This window comes from Acipenser ruthenus, chromosome 2, assembly GCF_902713425.1.
Source record: "Acipenser ruthenus chromosome 2, fAciRut3.2 maternal haplotype, whole genome shotgun sequence".
NCBI lineage: Eukaryota > Metazoa > Chordata > Actinopteri > Acipenseriformes > Acipenseridae > Acipenser > Acipenser ruthenus.
The window spans coordinates 19,534,279-19,554,008 of NC_081190.1; the positions used below are offsets into that span (position 1 = coordinate 19,534,279).

General features: G+C 37.9%; 1 protein-coding gene across 8 annotated transcripts in view; it reads right to left on the minus strand.

The window, feature by feature from the left end:
- Positions 1 to 19,730, minus strand: part of LOC117963590 (tyrosine-protein phosphatase non-receptor type 13-like) — an 81,181-nt gene that overhangs the window by 42,244 nt on the left and 19,207 nt on the right. For all 8 annotated transcript variants that reach the window (XM_058991183.1, XM_058991148.1, XM_058991176.1 and 5 more), the window contains exons 2-8: positions 15,427 to 15,546; positions 13,241 to 13,410; positions 12,456 to 12,521; positions 11,663 to 11,848; positions 9,593 to 9,686; positions 6,604 to 7,146; positions 1,149 to 1,244 (exon numbers count right to left, since the gene is read on the minus strand). In XM_058991183.1, the coding sequence (XP_058847166.1) occupies positions 1,149 to 1,244; positions 6,604 to 7,146; positions 9,593 to 9,686; positions 11,663 to 11,848; positions 12,456 to 12,521; positions 13,241 to 13,410; positions 15,427 to 15,541 (1,270 nt within the window). In that variant the 5' untranslated portion in view covers positions 15,542 to 15,546. The remainder of the gene's footprint in view (positions 1 to 1,148; positions 1,245 to 6,603; positions 7,147 to 9,592; positions 9,687 to 11,662; positions 11,849 to 12,455; positions 12,522 to 13,240; positions 13,411 to 15,426; positions 15,547 to 19,730) is intronic.

Here is a 19,730-nt window from a genome sequence, read left to right on the forward strand (position 1 = left end):
CATTTCGACACCAGACCTTCTCCAGTCTCACTCTAATCAACATTTCAAACAGCTCTTAACCCTTTGCAGACGGCCCACTACAGTAGAACTTAAATCGACGATGTAATTGCATACAATGCGGTGACAAGAGTGTTGTTTTTTTTTCTCCAAATCAGCATAAAGGCTTTAGTCAGTCTTAAGACAATCAACCAAAACGCAGTTGTCATTTATTTTTTAGCACAAAGTACAAAGCTTACCAGAAACCTAAAAAGAAATGAATATAATATCAACTGCAAAGAAACATCAGGGATGACACACAAATCAAAGACACATTTCACTAAAGCCCCAAACCACTAAATATCATTTTTTTAATGCAGTGCAGCATTTCACTATCGATGGTTGCAATTACCGTGTACCACGGCTTCAAAAAGAACAGCAATTGACAGCACAATTTATATTCTGTGAATATAACCATTTCCACTCTCAGTTTGCTCTCCAGGGCTCCATGCAGCAGAGTGCAACCAGTTTGCTATATTGTAACCAGTTTTTAGTGTCAACACTGACCTTTGGGCAACATTCCTTTCTAATCCATAGATTTCCATCAAGTATCCAATACACTTTTATTATTGCAGGTACTGTAGTGAAGCAGTTTATTCCTGCCCACGCATACAAGTTCCTGTGAAACACACACTGCTGGGCTTCATTAAACACTTTTCCTAATTAGGAATGCCGAATTGTTTTTCCTCTCCCCGCAGCAATTCACCACATGGCTCAGTCCTGAGGGTTCAGTGGGCGCCCTCCGATTCAATGACCAAGCTAGCTTTCTTTTTTCACCCAGGAACTCGAGAATGGATGTCAGCAAGCTACCAACCCCTGAGCTCACTGGGTGCCTGGCCAGTAGGGTTCGCTGTAACGCGATGAGGAGAAACAGTCCCTGGTGGGTTGTGCCACCCTAACCCACGGGAGCGCCAGAGCCAATGCGACGCTCCCTTCGGAGTCTCCAGTGAAGACCGGCCTACTTCGTACAGCCAGGACGTGAACCTGTGCTGTATGACTCACCCTGCACACAACGCGGCTGCATTTCCTCCAGGTGAGCCACTCGGGGACCCCAGTCAGCAAAAGCTTTTAATCACAGCTCTGGCATTGCTTGAAACATAAATAAGTACTACCTTGTCTGTAATCTGGGTCAGAAGAAATTACAGATGGGCTTTCACTGGAAGTGCTGTATGCATCACTATGGTACCGTCGATGAACTTTTAGAGGATCTGAAAAATAAACAAATATAGTTATTTACATACATTTAAAACAAACCAAAAGGGACACATTTGGCAGCTGTGTCACTGTAATAGCAACTATTTATGTCACAAGAACCCTATGATGCCGTGACTAGGATGTGCAGTATCTCGGTTTTCCACTGTTACCATTGTCATAAATATTTAATTGTGCTGCCACTGCTGCAGCAGCCGCCATGAGTGTCCTAGTAAATTAGATGCTAAATCTAAGAGGCTTGAGAGACGTAATAAACACAGTAGGGCAATCCTATGCTGGGAGGTGCTGTTAGGCAAACATCGTTTGATACCGGGATGGTCCTCCCCACCTGGGTCATCAAAAAGTCTGTGTTCCACTAATCATGCCTGACAGAGATATACCAGGAGTAGGCCACACGTTTAGCTTTATTTGAAAGGCTTCACAGAATACAATGCAGAGTTTCAGATGTGCAATTACAACCAAGAGTGCTTCAGTGCTGTCACTGGTTAACGAAGCAGCAACAACAACAGCAGCAACAACAACAACAACAACCACCACCTCCCAAGGACAGCACTAACATACGATAAAGAGTATTCCACTCCACTTGAATGAAAAGGCGGCCTAGTGCTGAATAGCAAGGCAGCCCCACTTTGCCTACAGTGTGCTACGGAACAGCACTGTATGGAACCGTAATTATTAAAGACCACTTAAAGCACTACATCTGCTACATAAAACATACCCTTGAATGTCAGGAATTATCGTACTTTAAGGACATACATAATACAACTACTTTAGAGAACCTAATAACGTTCGGAGCAGAATGTCCTAAAAGGAGGAGTTCATGGTTTATTCTCCTGATGTAGTTATGTTCCATGTCCTTCTAGGGCTGCAACGAAGGGTACATTTTGACCTTCGATGGTTTGAAAGACATTACCGAAGGAATGATCGAATCTTCGATGGTACTAATTTGCATATTTTACTGGTGACGTCACCATAGCTACTTGCTTATTTTTGATTGAAAATGCTATTATTTTACAGGTAATCTGTAAAAACTGAATAAAACACATTCACATGTAGTTAAAAATATGTTATATAGAACAGCAATCATGTTTTTGGGTCATTCCATGCTAATTCAACCAATGCCCCTGTCTGTCTCAGATTAAAATTATTAGTGTTAGTGTATATTTTGTATGTTTCAAACATATTGTACTATAGCACTTCTCTTACACTGTCTTGTACACTAGGTATTCAGTACATATTTTACTGAAGCATTACAACCGCTATAGGTTGTAAAATATTAGAAAGGCAGGAAAAATGCACACTAGAAAATAGAATTAAGACGACATCTTCTTTCTTTACATAATAATCATTCATAAAACATCTTTAAACTGAAGTGCATGACTGAACATATGCACAGAAACTCTTTTGTTGTGATTTTTTTTTTTTAAATGCAATGCATTAGCAAGAACTAATTAACCACTTCAATTGACCCACACAGTACAGAAGCATAAAGATTTCCATTAGGCACCTTTTAAATCTCCATTGCGGTTAATCTGATCCACAGTGCTGAAGCAGCTTTCTGATGGCTGTCATAAGCCTGATTCACACAGGACTAAAATAATACAAAACACAAGAAAAAGAAAATGGATGCTTTGAAGGGTGCATCCAATAAAGACCTTTTGGATGACAGTCAGGTATGATCCAGCAAACTGCTGATTTTGAACACATTTTGAACCTCTAGGTCTACATTTATGTTCAAACTATTTTATCAAACTATTTTAATACTGTTCATTTTAAAATACTAATTTTATCAATAGCAACAGGACTTCTTTAAGACAACTCTTACTATATATTATGTATTTATTTATTGTTTAAACAAAAGGTCTTAACAATTAAACATGGATTTATTGCTTAATGCCCCTTCCAAGTGCATCTCAAAAGGAATCTTATAGGTGAAGCAAATCCAAATTAAAAAGGACCAAGCTATTCTTTTGCATGAAAGGGAAATAGAAAATCTGATATTACCTACAACAAATTAATGGAAAGATTCACTGTAGAACCTCTCTCCATACCCACTAAGGTGCAACTTAAATGTTGCTCAGAAGCACTATAGTTTCCTCTGATCATCTAGGACCTGCAGCGTTCTCCTCTGATCATTTAGGACCTGGAGTGTTCTCCTCTGATCATCTAGGACCTGGAGTGTTCTACTCTGATCATCTAGGACCTGGAGTGTTCTACTCTGGTTATAAAAGAAAAACTTATAAAGATCAGTCATGGTGTTATTATTCATTGGTAGTATCCTCTCCTGAGATGGAGAACATCTTTAAATCATCATAAAAGAAAAGATCTGCCAGCCCTGTTTCTCTAAAAAGCTTACTGACAAGTTGCATCACATTCTTGTGCTTTGTCTCATTCATTTTTTTAGGCAATTGTTTTTAAAACATAGTTGCAACTGCTTTGATGACTGGTTCAAATTTATAGTGCTTCGTTTTAAAATACTTTGTCATTCAGTTAGTTCTTGGTAATGCAGTAGTGATGAATTTTACATTATGGTAATGTTAATCAAGCCTAAATTGCATTAGCAGCACTAGGCTTTCATCTGCAAGGCAAAGAAAACAGGTTATGTTTGCTGTCTCATCTGAACTTACACTTCATAGAGGACCAGGCCAACATATTAACCATTTCTGTCTTCCCAACTTGTGCATACACTACAGTACTATATATAAAGTGTAGAAGTATATTTTATATATTTTGATAGCACTATATAACTCCACACTTTCAAAATTGGATGCTCTCCTTCAGATAGGATGCGGTCTTAAATCTACTAACCTCCTTCTTACAATTGGAGCTCATCTATGTTATTAATTATTTGAAGGCTTGTTATTCTATGAATACAACCAAAATAAATACAAGAATGCACCAACCATTGGCTGAAATCCTGATGAAGCACTGATCCTTGATCCAAATATAAAAACAAAACAAAGGGTGCCTGAGTATTGGTATGCAAAATAAAAACTACTGGGGGCAAAAGCCAAGAAGGAAATAAGGATTTCTGCAGACATTTCTGCCTTTGAGGAAATCCCTGTGGAGAAGAAATATTTCAGCTTTATCCACAGGTATTTCCTGAGGAAGGCCTACCCAGCAGAAACATTATGCACTGCCTTCTCACTTGTATTTAGTTTTTCAGAGGTATTGAATTTACAATTCAACTAAAAAGATACAGCTTATCCTTTGCACAAAGCAAATCATAAAGCTGTACTTGCATTACTTTTATGTGTGTTTTGTTCAATGACATTTCCTCTTACTGTTATTTTAAACTCCTTTCTGGTCTCAGGTTAACAAGTACTTGCGGTGCAACCCCCACCCCACCCTCCCAACCCCAAAAAACCAACCTTGGATTATTTTGGCATGGACTGAGAGACTGAGAAAGCACAATAACAACTGTTTTCGGAATGCTGTTTTGTAAATGACCAAACACTGTATTAGAATGTTTTGTTTTGCACTCGTTTACATTGATTTTCTTTGTATAGTGTAGTTTCAGTACTGTACTTTGGTGTTTTAGACACCGTGATGTACTTGACAATATTAAATTTATAATGCCCCGACGTTCATAAAACAACTGCAATGTTGTATAACGACTCCCTCCAAGATGCAATATTTTCAAATATCCAATGGACCTCTCGAACCAATTAAATCAGATATGACAGGTTCCAAGTAACTGTTGATGATGTATTATTAACCCTATGGTATTACTTCTTGGAAGTAGTCCCTGTGTGTCTTAGATTGCTAAAAAATAACAGTTGTGGGTCTGGTCTATACCACATGAGGATGCATATTAGTATTTCAGACAATGCACTTGGCTACATATCTTACAACTATATCTTACTAAATGTTTGAATAAAAGAGGAACAACATCTAAAAGAGAGAATAAATCCATAATGGTTTCCTTCAAAATAAATTCCACGTTATGGAATACAAACAGTGTCTAAATGTAAATGACTTTCCACTGCAACTTCTCAAATATGGAACTGATCAGATATGGCCACTACAGAAACAAAAGACAGAGTAAAATAAATAGCCAAAGACAAGTCTATTTTCTGCTGAAAACATGGAGATGAATGAATCTGTGCAATTCAGGCTGGTTTGAGTTGGGGTAATAAGTACACTATAAAGTCCAGAACCGAGTCATAAACCATACCTTTAGAGCTCTAAGCTAGTTCCACTTTCCCTTTGAAAGCAATTTAAAATCATACGTGTACCTTGACTTGAAAAAGGCCATTGTATCTATAATGGGAGGCCCACAAATCAGCTGCTCATAGTAGTAACATTCTTTTTTATCCCCAGTATGGTAAAGTAATATATTATGGATCAGTCAGGAAAGGACAATATCTAATAGTGCGTTATTTAAAAAATATCTAAAAGCTAATAAAATTAACTCTGTTTGTCTAGGTCTGACTCAGCGAGATAGTGGGCATTTGTTGCAGGTAACTGTATTATTCTGCTTGCCATTATTGCCTTCACATTGTTTTCATACTGTATACACTTTCTTTTAAAATACTGGTAAATATAAAATATAATATAGAATTTGACTTGGAGCGGTAAGGAACTCAATAAAAATGTTGTTATAGCTGTCATATGACATCTGTCTAGTTTTGTGTAACAGTACTATCAGATTGTTGATCAATTAAATAATAAAAAAAACACAACTTCTTTAAACCTTTCTGAGATAGAGATATCTCAAATTACTTAACCCCAAACACACTTCATATGCTACAATGTTTATTGTAGCTTTATCATGAAAACCCAGACACACTAGGTGTGCAATACAACTTCTCCTCAGAGCTCCCCCACCAAGGACACACTTCATCTGTACCACCACCTGAAGCTACATGACAGTATGCCAAGCACTGGCAAGCCCAGCAATGTTTGGAATTCCATTATCCTCCGCACATGACTCCAATTACTGGTCGTCATAAACCTCTGCCGTACAGAGCACTCTCTCAGCAATGACTGAAATGCAAGTATATTTCTGGGTTTCTAATCTTACAATGACCAGCACCCTGTTTGTTCTGGTTTACACAGGAAACAGCAGCAGATTTCTCTGTAGCAGTGGTTTCTCAGTATCCACTTGCTCCAGTACCAAAAAGTCATCAAGTGGCACTTCATGTTTTATGATTACTGCACTATAAATTATATTTAAAGTCATTCAAAAACTATTAGTTTAAACAAGAGGTTTTGCAGAAAAAGATGTAATTTCTTGCCCAAAATATTTCCTGGATTAGTCCAGCGGTATTCCACTTATCTACATTTGAACATGACATTATTTCTCATGGAAAATGAATAATGCAGTACATCTGAGATAATAAACAAACTCACCATCGACATCCATGGCTTCTCTAAGCATGTGTAGCTTTTTTTGCCGGTCTTTAATCCTGTCATAGGCGTTTGACAAAGCGGAGCAGACTGACAGTTCTGACAGGTGATGGGCTTTCCGAGCGCCCAGGGTGCCAGTAACCCCTCCATAATCTGAATGCCTGGCCTCCTTGGCTCTGGAGGCAGACTTGGGCCTAACTGTGACTCTCTCATCCATCCCGGCATGTCTGACGACCGCTGGGTCAGGGTAATCCAAGTCCATGGAGGAGGCCCAGTGTTTTTTACTGTATCCATAATCCCCATTGTGGTAAAGTGGCCTCTTGTCCATCCTGTCCAGTTTACCTCCCTGCTGGTGACTCTCGTCCACCATGTCCTCGTGCCCGGAATTATAATCGGAGGATGTGCAAGGAGGACAGTCTTCCTCCTCCCTCAGTTTGTTGCCGATAGCCAGGAACCCCATGGACTTACTGAGACCTCGGTTCAGGGAGGCCTGCTCGTGAAACCGAGCTTTGTACTTCTCCATTGCGTTCGGGGTTGTGCTTCTTCCTGCATATTCAATAATACACAAAAAACAATAACATTAGGAAATGGGGAACAAATCACAATCATGAACAGTATTGTGGTTATTTTATATACACAGTTTTGGATTATTTTACCAATGTGTCCATTTAATATTCCCAATTTCAATACAATGACTTAAATTCTTAACTGCTTCTAGCATGCTGACGTTTACTTTATACTGTATGGACAATACCATGTGCAACACACACACACACACTGCAATGTATTTGTGCTGTTACTTTTTCAATCTATTCCTAGCTATCCATCGTGGGCACAGCAGGTAACCCGTGAAGGAAAAAAAATTGTTCAGCTCAGGACAGATTTATCCAGTTCCCTGTTTAAGAACATTTCAGTGAACATAAAAAACAATGACAAAAATAACGATACAACTAAACATGGGAGGTCATTAACTACAACAAATAATCCTAGAGGGTGTAAAGAGGAATGTCATATCGGATTGAAATGGATCTGTAACACTGAAATGTCCAGAGGTTAAAACAATGTAACAGTGACAGTTAATGTTCATTGGACACCACTTGTACTGGAACTTTATTGAGAGAATCATAGAATACAGCAGTGTACCAACTGCAAAGACGGTCTGAAAACATGTGGTCTATCGTTAATATGACCAGAGGATAAAAAAAAAAAAAAAAAAAGAAGAAAAAAAATGTTAGTTTTTTTTTTCTTTTTTTTTTTACTGGACCTAAACAAGACTCAGTAATGTAAATGTCCAGATGGTATCTGTGTGCAGTGTTTAGCACACACATTGTTTCAGCCTGTATACAAAGCCTTTTACTGGCAGTCTGCAGTTTTGAATGAAGTTAATCTTCCCCAGAGCTGTGTGCAAGCCTGCAGTGTTGAAGTTGCACAACAGAAAAGAACAACCACAAGCCATTCTTTGAGCTTCTTTTATTCAGATGGTGCAATTGCAGAATAATTACAGGTTATCAGCAGTAGTTATTTCATTTGCATAATGGTGCACTGCCTACTTTTTTGTCATGTTAGGACGCTAAAGAATCTTGTGAATACTTTCCACCACCACCTTTTTTTAACCCAATACTGTAACCAGTTCTTCAGAACATTTGTTTGGAACAAAGTAATCTAATAGGAGGATTATTTCCTGTTTAGATTCACTTTGTATCAGTTTCTGTCTCAGTCATCTCAACCTGGTGAGCCACTGAAACAGAGAATGCAGCAAAGTGAATCTAAACAAGAAGAAAACCATAGTTAAGATAATGCTGATATTTCAAGTCTCTACCAAGGTGCTCTTTAAAACACCTCCCACCGATATATTTCAAGTTTTATATTATTTTATTGTAAATCTCGGATTATCTTTTCATTCTAGTTAAAAACAATGCAATTTAAACCCATACAATAAAGCTTGTTTTCCCCTTCAGTACACTTCTATATGAAGCTCTGTGGGTGTGGCTTTGTGAGCAATATGGTAATCAAAAAGTGGGATTTGGAGCCTTAAGGAATTTCATGGACAAAACCCCTTTAGGTCAACAACTTATACACCAAAAGCATTTTTCATGAGGTTGACTCGGAACCTCAACAAACACCATTATGGTTGTATGTTCAAGGATACCATGTGTTGTGAATTTTTTAAATTGCTTTGATTTTGTGAGCTCACATGGCCAAGATATGGCGCCACCATGGTGGTTTCATTCAATGCAGACTAAACAGACAGGTTGATTCTTGTGCCTTCCCACTCCAATGCCAGAGGAGTCCATTTTCATTTCACAAACATACTTAATGATCACCTCTGGGATGTTCTCCTGGTTTTCTTTTGGCTGACAGTCACGCAGTTTAGTGTGCACAAACCTGTCAACACCTGAGACTCAGACAGAGGCAGATTCATTTCCTATTTCAGTTTAGCTTCATGAGAGATGACTCATCTGAATTAAATCATATTTTCAATTCAGCACAACACACTGCATTTCTGCTACCATTAGACAAAAACTGAAATACATAAAACCGCATTTAGAAATGTAGAAACTGGAGTCTAATGAAAAGGTTGAAAATGTATTGGCAGCACTGTAATGGAAATACTCAGCCTTCAGTTTAAGGGAATCAAAAGGTCACTTTTACATATACATTATTTTATATATATATATATATATATATATATATATATATATATATATATATATATATATATATATATATATATATATATATATTATATACACATACCAACACACCCCCCAACAGGTGAAAAGTCTATTACTTTAAACAACAGATGTTTACAATTTTGGAAGAGCAGTCACCCCCTCTGTCAATTACAAGGGAATCACAAACCCAATTTGTAGGCTGCCAAAATTGAAAGTTTTAAATACACTTTGCTGCTTACTACTGCTACTGTACTAAATCAAAGTACAGTCTTGTTCAAGAGATCTTTTAAAAGAAATAAATCAATAATCCAAGTTACCTGAGGGCAGCCCTTTCCCTCTCAAACGCTCTCGAATCTCTCTGCTCCGGTCTGGCAGGGCCTCCTTGTCACCGCTTGATAACAGGCCATCCAGCTGTGCAATAGAAGAGAAACAGTCATCCATGATCATGCTGTTCTGAAGGTGTGCAACTTTAGGCAAATGGGTTTTAATTGGGATCCTGAGAATATAAAATCCAGCACACCTGCCTTTGCACCAGTTTCACACACCTATAATTAGTGTTCTGCATTTTTGGTTTTTATCTTTAAAAAAATATCCCAGGAATTTTTTGGTTTATTTTACATATATTAAAATAGCGATAAAAAATAGGTAAAAAATTGTTTTTAATTGAAACATCTGTAAAAATCAGGGGGGGGGAATCTGAGTTTACATATTTCATTTTACATGTGGAATATGATGTGTAGCAGTTCTGGTTTATGATCAAGTTTAATGTCCCTGGCATGTATGATGAAGCAGAACCTGCAAGTCGAGGCCATATTTTCCCAAGTTAGACGGTAATAGTATCTGCAGAAGGTAGGAACATGACATCAGGACAAAACAAGCCAGGTTTATTTGCTTTGAATTCATAAAAATAAAAAATAAAAAAAAGGACAGAACTGGACAGTCCAAGCCATCGGGAGACGCGTCAGAAATCACACTGGACATTTCCATCAATGCGTTCCATAAATTTACCAACTAAAGCATTGCCATTTTCTATCAAATATTTACATTAAGATTGTCGGCGTTAGGCAGTGTTTTAGCTGAAGGGCAGTACTGTCGCACAAAGTCACAATACACACCTCTCTGCAATAAACAGTGGCTGTTCAGCAAAGCACAGCACTCTGACAAACTCATTAACAGTCATTCTGTGCTCTCTTTTATTAAAGCATGTGTAAAAGCCGCATAAATGGATTGTTTGTCTCTCAGTTCACTTTATTGTTCTAGTTTAATGTGTCGCTTATTTCTCAGTATTTTTTACTGTCAGCGTGAACATGTACCTCGATGCAGCAGTATTTGCAACGCTATGTGTCCTCTGCCTTGTGCTAGGTTTGCTTTTTGTATACTTCAAAACATTTGTTTTCTTTTGAAAATTCATAAACTGATTAACGTTTTCTCGCCATTCCTCATCCACTAAAAATATTATATTTTCGTGTAAGTATTTAAATGTAGTTTTTGATCAAGCTAGTAGTTACCATGCCCAGCAATTGCCACAATAATCAGACTTTGATTGGCCAACAGAATCAGATGATAATGTGTTTGTGAAAAGAGAACCAATGTGCAATGTTATTTGATCCTCTAACGTCTAAACGTACCTGCTGTATCCTAGGATGCAATGTAGGTCTGCTTATAACAATGTCGGGCACAAAATAAAATAACATTTTAATCAAAATATTGTGTATTTCCTAGAAAATAGTATTGCGAAAATATTGACTAGTAGACAAAAAAAAAAAAAATCGGTTTAAATCAGTAAAAACCGACGTTCAGTTAAAAAAAATCCTGTAATTTTTCAGAATAAACTGGAAATGTGGAACACTACCTATAATGTATCCATGAAGACATTAATACATACACCTGTGATGGGGTACAAAATCATGGGTTAGTAGAATGATCTCCTTTACAAGGGGCATGATAGTTGGTGCCTATGCATTCTCTAACATGACTGTATTGACTAATGTCTCCATCAAGAGAGTCTTGAATGCAGTGGACAATACACAATTGTTTCCAATCAAGCAATGCTCCAGGAGCTACTCATTGTGGGCATCAGTAGCAATAAAGTAGTTATGTATTGGCCAGTCACACTTAAAAGTATGTACGGTAAATACAGATGGACAGGAATCTCATTACACCCCAGATTCTGATACTTTGTGTGACATGTCGTGTATATATGTATACCCCAATGGGGGGATACTAAATATAGACTTTATTATACATTTTTTTGGTAAAAATCTAAAAACAAAACAAAACAAAAAAAGTCAGAGAAAAATATTTCCAAGGTTGCCCATGTTTGTTATCTAGAGAAAACAAAACAAGGGTCCATAAACTTCACATACTGTGATCAGGACACTACTTACCCCAGTGAGGCTGCCCAACACCAGTCTGACCAGCTTTCTCACATAGCAGAACGAGGGCTCACAATTGGTGTTCCTGATATGAGCACTGCAGGCATCCAGAACTGTCCGTACAGACACTCTGGTGTACACAGTATCCTCACACATGTTCAGCAACATGCTGTTGAGATGCTCCCCAAGCTTCATTGGCTGAAAGTAGCAGATGGTTCTATCATTTTTGCTCATTGGGAGACCCTTATAAAAGTTTACCACAGTATTTTGCATGGTATTTTTGCAGTTGTACCATGCTTTCCCCATGGTTATACTATGCATTTACCATAGTTTACTCTTGTTTGCCATGTTTTTTCATATGCCTTACCAGACCACGCTGGTCTTTACAATGCTTACCTATGCTTTGCCATGCTTTCACTTTGCTTTATTACACTTTGTTATGCTTTTATAATGGAAACATTTTATAGAGGTATAGCATCACACTCAATTCATAACCATGTAGCTGCATAACATACAACACAAACAGTGATACAACAAAATAAAAGTTTCTTCTTTACACCTCTGCGTTACTATTCCAAAGTAGTTGATAACTTTTCTTTGGACCAATATACGCTGTACTTCCACCTGTACATCTGTTTATAGTAAATACTATATTTATAAATACTAAAATGCATAACTACATGTACACTGTAGCAAATTCCTGCTTATTCTATTTATCAATATTGCAAAAGCACTTCATTGTGAAGATGAAGACTGCTTTAAGACCCCATTGCTAGTTAAACTCGAGTCACCTGAATGAACTTACCTGGCTCTGAGGAACTTCATAGTCAGCTCCCCAAAACAAAGTCATCCCAAGGGAGTAAATGTGAATCTGAAAAAGACCATTCAGTTCAAGATCTTGAGAGAATTAAAACCGTTTGTAATTACCCATCATACAAGGCGCAGTGCTGTATCTACACCCCTAAAAGCTAGGTGCTGTATATTAGTAGCTTAATCCTGGGGTCATGCAGTCTCACCATAATTCTTATATCTGAATGTGACCAACGCTGCTTTCAGAATGCATGTCACATGTTATGGGAATCGGCACTGTGTAAACTATACAATTTCCTTGCATATAAAAAGTAGTAATACTACAATTGCAATACAACTTTACCATCTAACATAAAATGCCCTGGACCTTCCTGAAATGAGACTTGAACAGAAACAAATAGCACAGTGTAGTTTATTTGTGTTTTTCATTTTAACAAGTATATTAGTCTCACAACTGTATAGATATGGCCACAATACCTAGAATTTTTGGAATGGATTGAATTTAGATATTTTATTTAGCATCATGTAATCAAAGAAAATACAAAATTATATTGCAAAAGTCTACTGGAAACCATAATAGTAGTACAATATTTCATGTTAGATTTTGAAGTATCATATTTTTCAATTATTAATAAGTGGTATGTAATTCAATATGTCAATATAAGATTATTCAGCAGGTTTCATTTGACTTCATGAAGCAAAACTTAGTTCATTCTATACGGTGATGCAAAACGTTGTGCCCTTGCTGTACAATGAGCTTCCTTGGGGAACAAAGGTCACCTTTTCTATATCAGATAGTGAAGACAAGGACTGTCCCTGGAGAATTTCGGGTGCTGTGAAAGCTTGGATGTCCTGGTGTGCAACGTTCTCGTCAGTAAAGGAGACGTTACCAGACGGGAGCAGCAGCAGAGACCAGGGGGAGATGATGAAACCCAGAGCAGCAAGGTCAGCTGGAATGAAATAAAGCAGATGTCAACATGTTCAAGTTTAAAATGGACCAATTGTATTGGCTTTATGCACTAAGCTCAAGGGGCTGCTGGTGCAAAGACTGATCTAAAGGAATAGAAGCCAAATATATTGTTTCATTGGTTGTCCAAATACAAGTTCACACTGATTTAACTGGCATGGACAAATACAGCAAGTGTAAGGTGTAGCACCAGTAGAAATGTCAGCATACACATTTGTAGACAGAGTGGCAGTCGTTTGACAAATAAACTGACATTTATAAATCAGTGTCCCATGAATGTGTTTTATTGTTGAATGACAGTCTGATAAGTCATTGATATGCTACAGCCATGATTTCAAAGACGATTTTGTATCTAAGATCAGAGTTGTGTGCAACTATTCATCAATAACCACGGGAAAGCTGACTTCAGAAGGGGCGCCAAAGCTCCAGATAAGGTTTTGGGTCATTGAGTAATTCTCTCCAATTTTGACAAATTTTGCAAGTAAAATTTATTTTGGGTGAGTAAAATGCAACATTACCTTGAAGTCATGAGTACTTTCAATAAATACTGTACATATGGCTTTCCTTATTTTCTACCTGAAAAAAATCTATTAACGTCTTGTTCACAGTCATTTTGTCCGGCCTTAATAATATTATTGTCCAGGAAGTTGCTACTCTCGATGTAGTTAGCTACTGCGTTCACCGAGACTCCTCCCACTAGTGCCAAGCTGTCACAGTTTTGAGTAGTTTTCTTCTCAATCTCTTGTGCTTTCCATTTCCAAGTCAACATATTTTTTTTTAAATGTAAATAATGCAAAAAAAACCCCAAACATAATATTGTATTTCTTATTGCTGTATGGAAATATAAAGCATCCTGTGGATGTAATTAAACCTGATTTCACTTTTGTACGTATAATCAGGCCTAGTGGAAATCTGGTCCTACGCATGTAGCCCACTGCATGTGCCAAAGGAAGCTGGCGTCTGCCCAGAGATCTTCAGCTGAGCAGCAGCCTTGAGAATCTGCACCACTCTGAACAGAGTAACTAACATACTGTACTTTCCAGAGCCTGCTGCAAACCCCCAGATCTTTGGTCTTAGGAGACAATTTACTAAGAGTCTGTGGATTCTATATCCTGTAGACTATGTGTATTCATTGTGCTCAGCAATGCACCCACAGATAAAGGTATAAAACCAAACACCAATCTTTCCCAAAAATCGGTTAATTTCACTGCTTGGCTGCTGCTTATAAAGACATCAGCTGACAAAATACTTTAAACTTATTATATTGTACTTAATTTGCTTCCAAATTGAGGTAAAATATTTGTGAGAAAACAAATCCCCCAATTTTTTTTTTTTGTTTGTTTCTGGGAGGGGGGTTATTCAATTGAAGCAGAACATAAAGAAAAGCAATACAAATGTGCTAAAAGAGAATTTTGATATTTTTCATCCCAACACCATAGGAGGTCTAAATTAATAAATCATTTTGTAAATCACAGGACAGAACATGTATTGTATTATGAAAGACATGCTGATCCAAACACAGACCCTCCTGAGATGGTAAGTTATGGACAAATGTTTTGAATCTCATTAGTTACAGACATGACTTCATGAATTTCATATCAAGCAGCCAAATATTTAATTTATTTTGTAACTTCAAATAAATCAAAGCATATGGCTTTGAAATGTTGTTTATGCATCATGGTTATAACCGTTTCTATCCTGGATATACCAGTAGATGGTTAGAAGACTTTTTTTTCGAATACAAGCTTCCCCCCACCTCCCCTCCCCCCTCAATTTCCAAAAGTATTGTAGAAGGAAAAAAAGAAACTACGTAGATAGAAACGCTCAGAGACGTCTATTTCTAGTTTTGAAACATGAATAGCTTTTTATTGACTTACAAAAATAAGTTGGGTGAACTTTGTAAATCTAGCCCTTGTGTACCCAGGTGAGATCCACATTGGCCTACATGCAGAGGCACTGAATCAGGTATCTTCAACACAAGAGTTCCTGGTTGTGTTACCTTTGCGGAGGAGCTCCTGGAGGCTCTCTGCACTCTGACTCAGGATGGCCCAGATCTCATCTTCCTGCAGGGGCTCTCCCCGCACCTCCAAGGCCTCCGCCAGAGACACGTGCATCTTCCCTGCAGAAAAAAGGGGAAAACAAACAAACAAACAGGAAATAAATAGCTGATTGCAGAGTTACAGCGGTTGACTGGGTATTTACTTAATGAAGTTTAGTTATTTATACATTTAGAATAATCAATGATTCAGGGAGATAACAAGATCTTATTTAAAAGTGAGATATTTGAACAGCAGGTTACAGATCAGGTAATATACACAATGAAGAACAGAACCCCAATTGTTTAACATTAAAGGCAACTATACACCAGACGCGATGTGACAAGGGAAAATGTGCAGCAATGCGACAAAATTAACAGAACCTATACTTTTGATAAGTATTTCACATCACAGGCGATGTGGAGGCAACACCAGGCCGACGCTGGAGTGACGCAAAACACACATACATACATACATACATGATTGAATCCTATTTTTTGGCGATATTTTCGTGCGCCAATCAGAGAACAGCTTCACATGGACTGCGTCCACCAGGGTTAAGCAGTATTCAAAATAACAGAGGAAAAAATAATAGTTGCCATGGAAAAATACCCAGAGCTTTATGACAAATATCATCGCAATTATAAATATAGAGATGAAAGATAATATATGGGAGTCCATTTCAAAGGAACTGGATAAGCCTGGTATGTATGATTTATTGCCATATGTGTTGAAATACTGTCAGAGAAGACACTCATAATTTCCACATCATGTAAACGAATATGTACCAGTCTTGACCATAGTTCTGGCAATAGTAATTTGTAATAGTTTTAGAGATCTGGCAGTTTTCAAATCTGCCGCATCATGTCTGTGTCGCTTCAGGTGTATGATTATGTTGCTGCAAAGGTATCTTGTCACCCAATGTGTGTAGCAGCTGGCGTGTAGCGGCATAAACTCGGTTTATCAATGATAGATTTAAAAAGTGCACAGCAAGAATCAAGAACTATTCCAGCTTTCAAAACGGTTAATTGAGAATTATTATATGATACAGCTCATTCAAAAATGGGTATGAAAATGACCTAGCAGCCAGGAACATCTAATTTTCAAAGGGACCCTGGCAAGTTGGCAGCAGGAGATAAAATATTAAAAATATAAAAAAAAAACAAAAAAAAAAAACACACAGTTTACATACCAAACACACTAGCATTATACTTCACAAACTAATTAGGGTCTGTGGCAAAGTGGTTGCTGATTATGTACAAGTGCAGAGGTGATGCAGTGCAGAAATAAACAGACTGAGATTTGTAATACGGTATGGAAAAATATACGTTTTATTGTCTTTATAATCCAGGTCTGGTGACCAAATAATAAACTCCGGTTATACACAGCGATGCGTAAAACACAGAGAACAGTAACAGGGATTGCAGCCCTAAACAATAAACACAGTATCTCTCCCACAATATACAACCACAGTCACCAGTCCTGGGTGCGTGCAGTAGTGCTCGTGGTGGGTGATACAGTTTAAAGAGTGACAAATAGTGCAGTGCTGTTCCGGGTTCAGTGCTGGCTCTTAGCGACAGCTCCCGAACGTGTTAGCCGTCTATAAAAACACAAGTAACAATTATAGACAAGACAAACAAGCACTCACAATACTCTTAATACACAGTGCACAGGTCCTTGCGGGTCTATTTCGAAACCAAAAACGAAGGAAAAGATTTACAATTCTCTGGCCCCTTTTATGCGATTATGCATGACCCCTTGGTAAATGACTGCAGCTGACTATTGCCTGCAGCTCCTACTTCGTTTACCTTCCAGGTCACTACATTCCCGCACCGGAGTCTGGTCTTTTTCCAGGCTGACTGACTTCCCGACCCAGGGAATGAACTGTCAGGACAACCTGTCCAAAGCCTTTCCCTTTCGCTACTTAGTACCCTCACAGGTCGAGAGGGAGATTTACAACCAGAACTCATTATAATTCCATCACAGGGTCACATGGCAGTTCTTTATTATTGCCCTGATTGTTATCTAATTGCTTGTGTACTGAAGCTCAAGATGCATGCAGTCTTCCTGAAATTACATCCAATTCATTCTAACTCACATAACTTATCACATTCCAAACAATAAAATCTGCAGGGTGTCAGGCCGAAATTATTTCTGGTGTACATAAAAATGTGTTGTAGCCAAAGTTAAGACTATTAGAGTTTATACAAGTGTTGTCTAAACCAAAGTTTTATTTACTGAGGTTTGCAGAGGACGTGCTGTCAAATATTTATTTAATACAACCGCTTCCAATACAGTCGTTCCCATGTATTTTAGGCAACTGTCGACGAGACAGCAACATTATTATTATTATTATTATTTATTTCTTAGCAGACGCCCTTATCCAGGGCGACTTACAATTGTTACAAGATTTCACATTATACAGATATCACATTATTTTTACATACAATTACCCATTTATACAGTTGGGTTTTTACTGGAGCAATCTAGGTAAAGTACCTTGCTCAAGGGTACAACAGCAGTGTCCCCCACTGGGGATTGAACCCACAACCCTCCGGTCAAGAGTCCAGAGCACTAACCACTACTCCACACTGCTGCCCATAAAACATAAAATTATAAACCACGGGTGCATAATACCGGTTCTCGAGGTCAGAGCCCTACAGCTCTTTATTCCAGCTATACCCTAAATTGAAACTGAACTAACTTAACTTCTTTCCAGGTCCTACTTATTTCATTTGTTGATACCTATAAAGTTGGAGAATCTGTGCACCCCTAGCCCCGATATAACCGATTTAAAACATATGGGAAGTATACAGAGGTGCATCTGCTCATAAAACACTCCCTGTTGGTGGAAGCATGTATACAAAACTCTTCTTAACAAGGTAAATTGGAAGTTAAAGCACCTACATTGTTAGTGCATGTTTCTGCAGTAGCATCACACAAGTAAGGGTGACATGGACTAAATCACAAAACCTTATGCCTTAAAATATCACAGCTACTAACATGCTGGGGGTGGGCAACAATTAGTCATGGTCAAAACTCACAGCCTTCCACATGACCCTAAAGACACACCTTCTCCCACCTAAGCCTGCAGACAGTGTCTTTGCTGGGCAATAAAGCCCAATTGTTAAGTATTTCTGTGATGTCTGCTTTGAGCCTGGGGTGTGATTTGACACTGGTTGACCATAGATCATAGTAGTTCAGTACAGTGAGTCCATACATCAGTGACAGACACTGACAGCCCCCTCTGGGTTAATGGGTAGACTCCTGGATTACTTGACAAACATTAACTACTCAAGAAGTATCCAAGAAATATCCTCAAGTCAAACAGAGACCTCAAAACCACAGACCTGATTTTGCATTTTTTGCTGTTAATTAGAAGGCTCATTTTTGAAAAAACAACATTTAGCTTGGCTTTCCTTTATTTAAACAAGTCAGTTTAGCTAAAAAGGCATACATCAATATAGGGAGTAAAAGCTACACAGGGGTAAAATTATACTGAAAAATTAACCTTTGGTTTACAACAAGTACATCTATTTGTGCCATTGTGTAGTAACTGAATTCATTCTGTGGGAATGGTACAGTAATTCACCTTTTGACAGGCAGTAAGTACCTTGCTAGTTAGTGAAATTTCCTGTAGGTGAGCTATAGTTCAACACACTACAACCCTCACATTTGAGACCAAGGCCCCAACACGCCCTACTCGCAATTACAAGTGAAAACTGCAATTTCAGCAACAATAACAAATTGCAGCTGCTTTGTTTTCTCCACCTCCGGTTTTAGGAGTGCCAGTTACCCTTCCTTTTGGGACAATACATAAAGCCAACATTCAAGTGTAGACCTGCAGAAAATGCCTTAATCTGGAGAAGTAAATCTTCCATCACTGCAATGACGGCGATGCATACGTTGACTACGCAAAATTTCCCCGTTAACAGCAATATGCTTTTGGTGACAGACTTTCTTACTGCCAGCAAACATTTTCCTAAGGTTTCACAGACCCCAATATTACCAATATTACTCAATATTAGGAAGGTGTTTCTAATGTTTTGTACACTCATTGTGTAATATACATATAAGTGTTACTTATACAACAGAAGTTGTTACATTGTAGTACCATAACTGTCTTAACTATGTTCTAAAGTGAGGTGGTTGTCAATGTTAAAATATTCATTCATAGGAATATATTATTCCTGTCTTATCTATGAATGGAAAACATATTTAAAAAAAAAAAAAAAAAAAAAAGGAGTAGGAGATCCTTGGGACACTG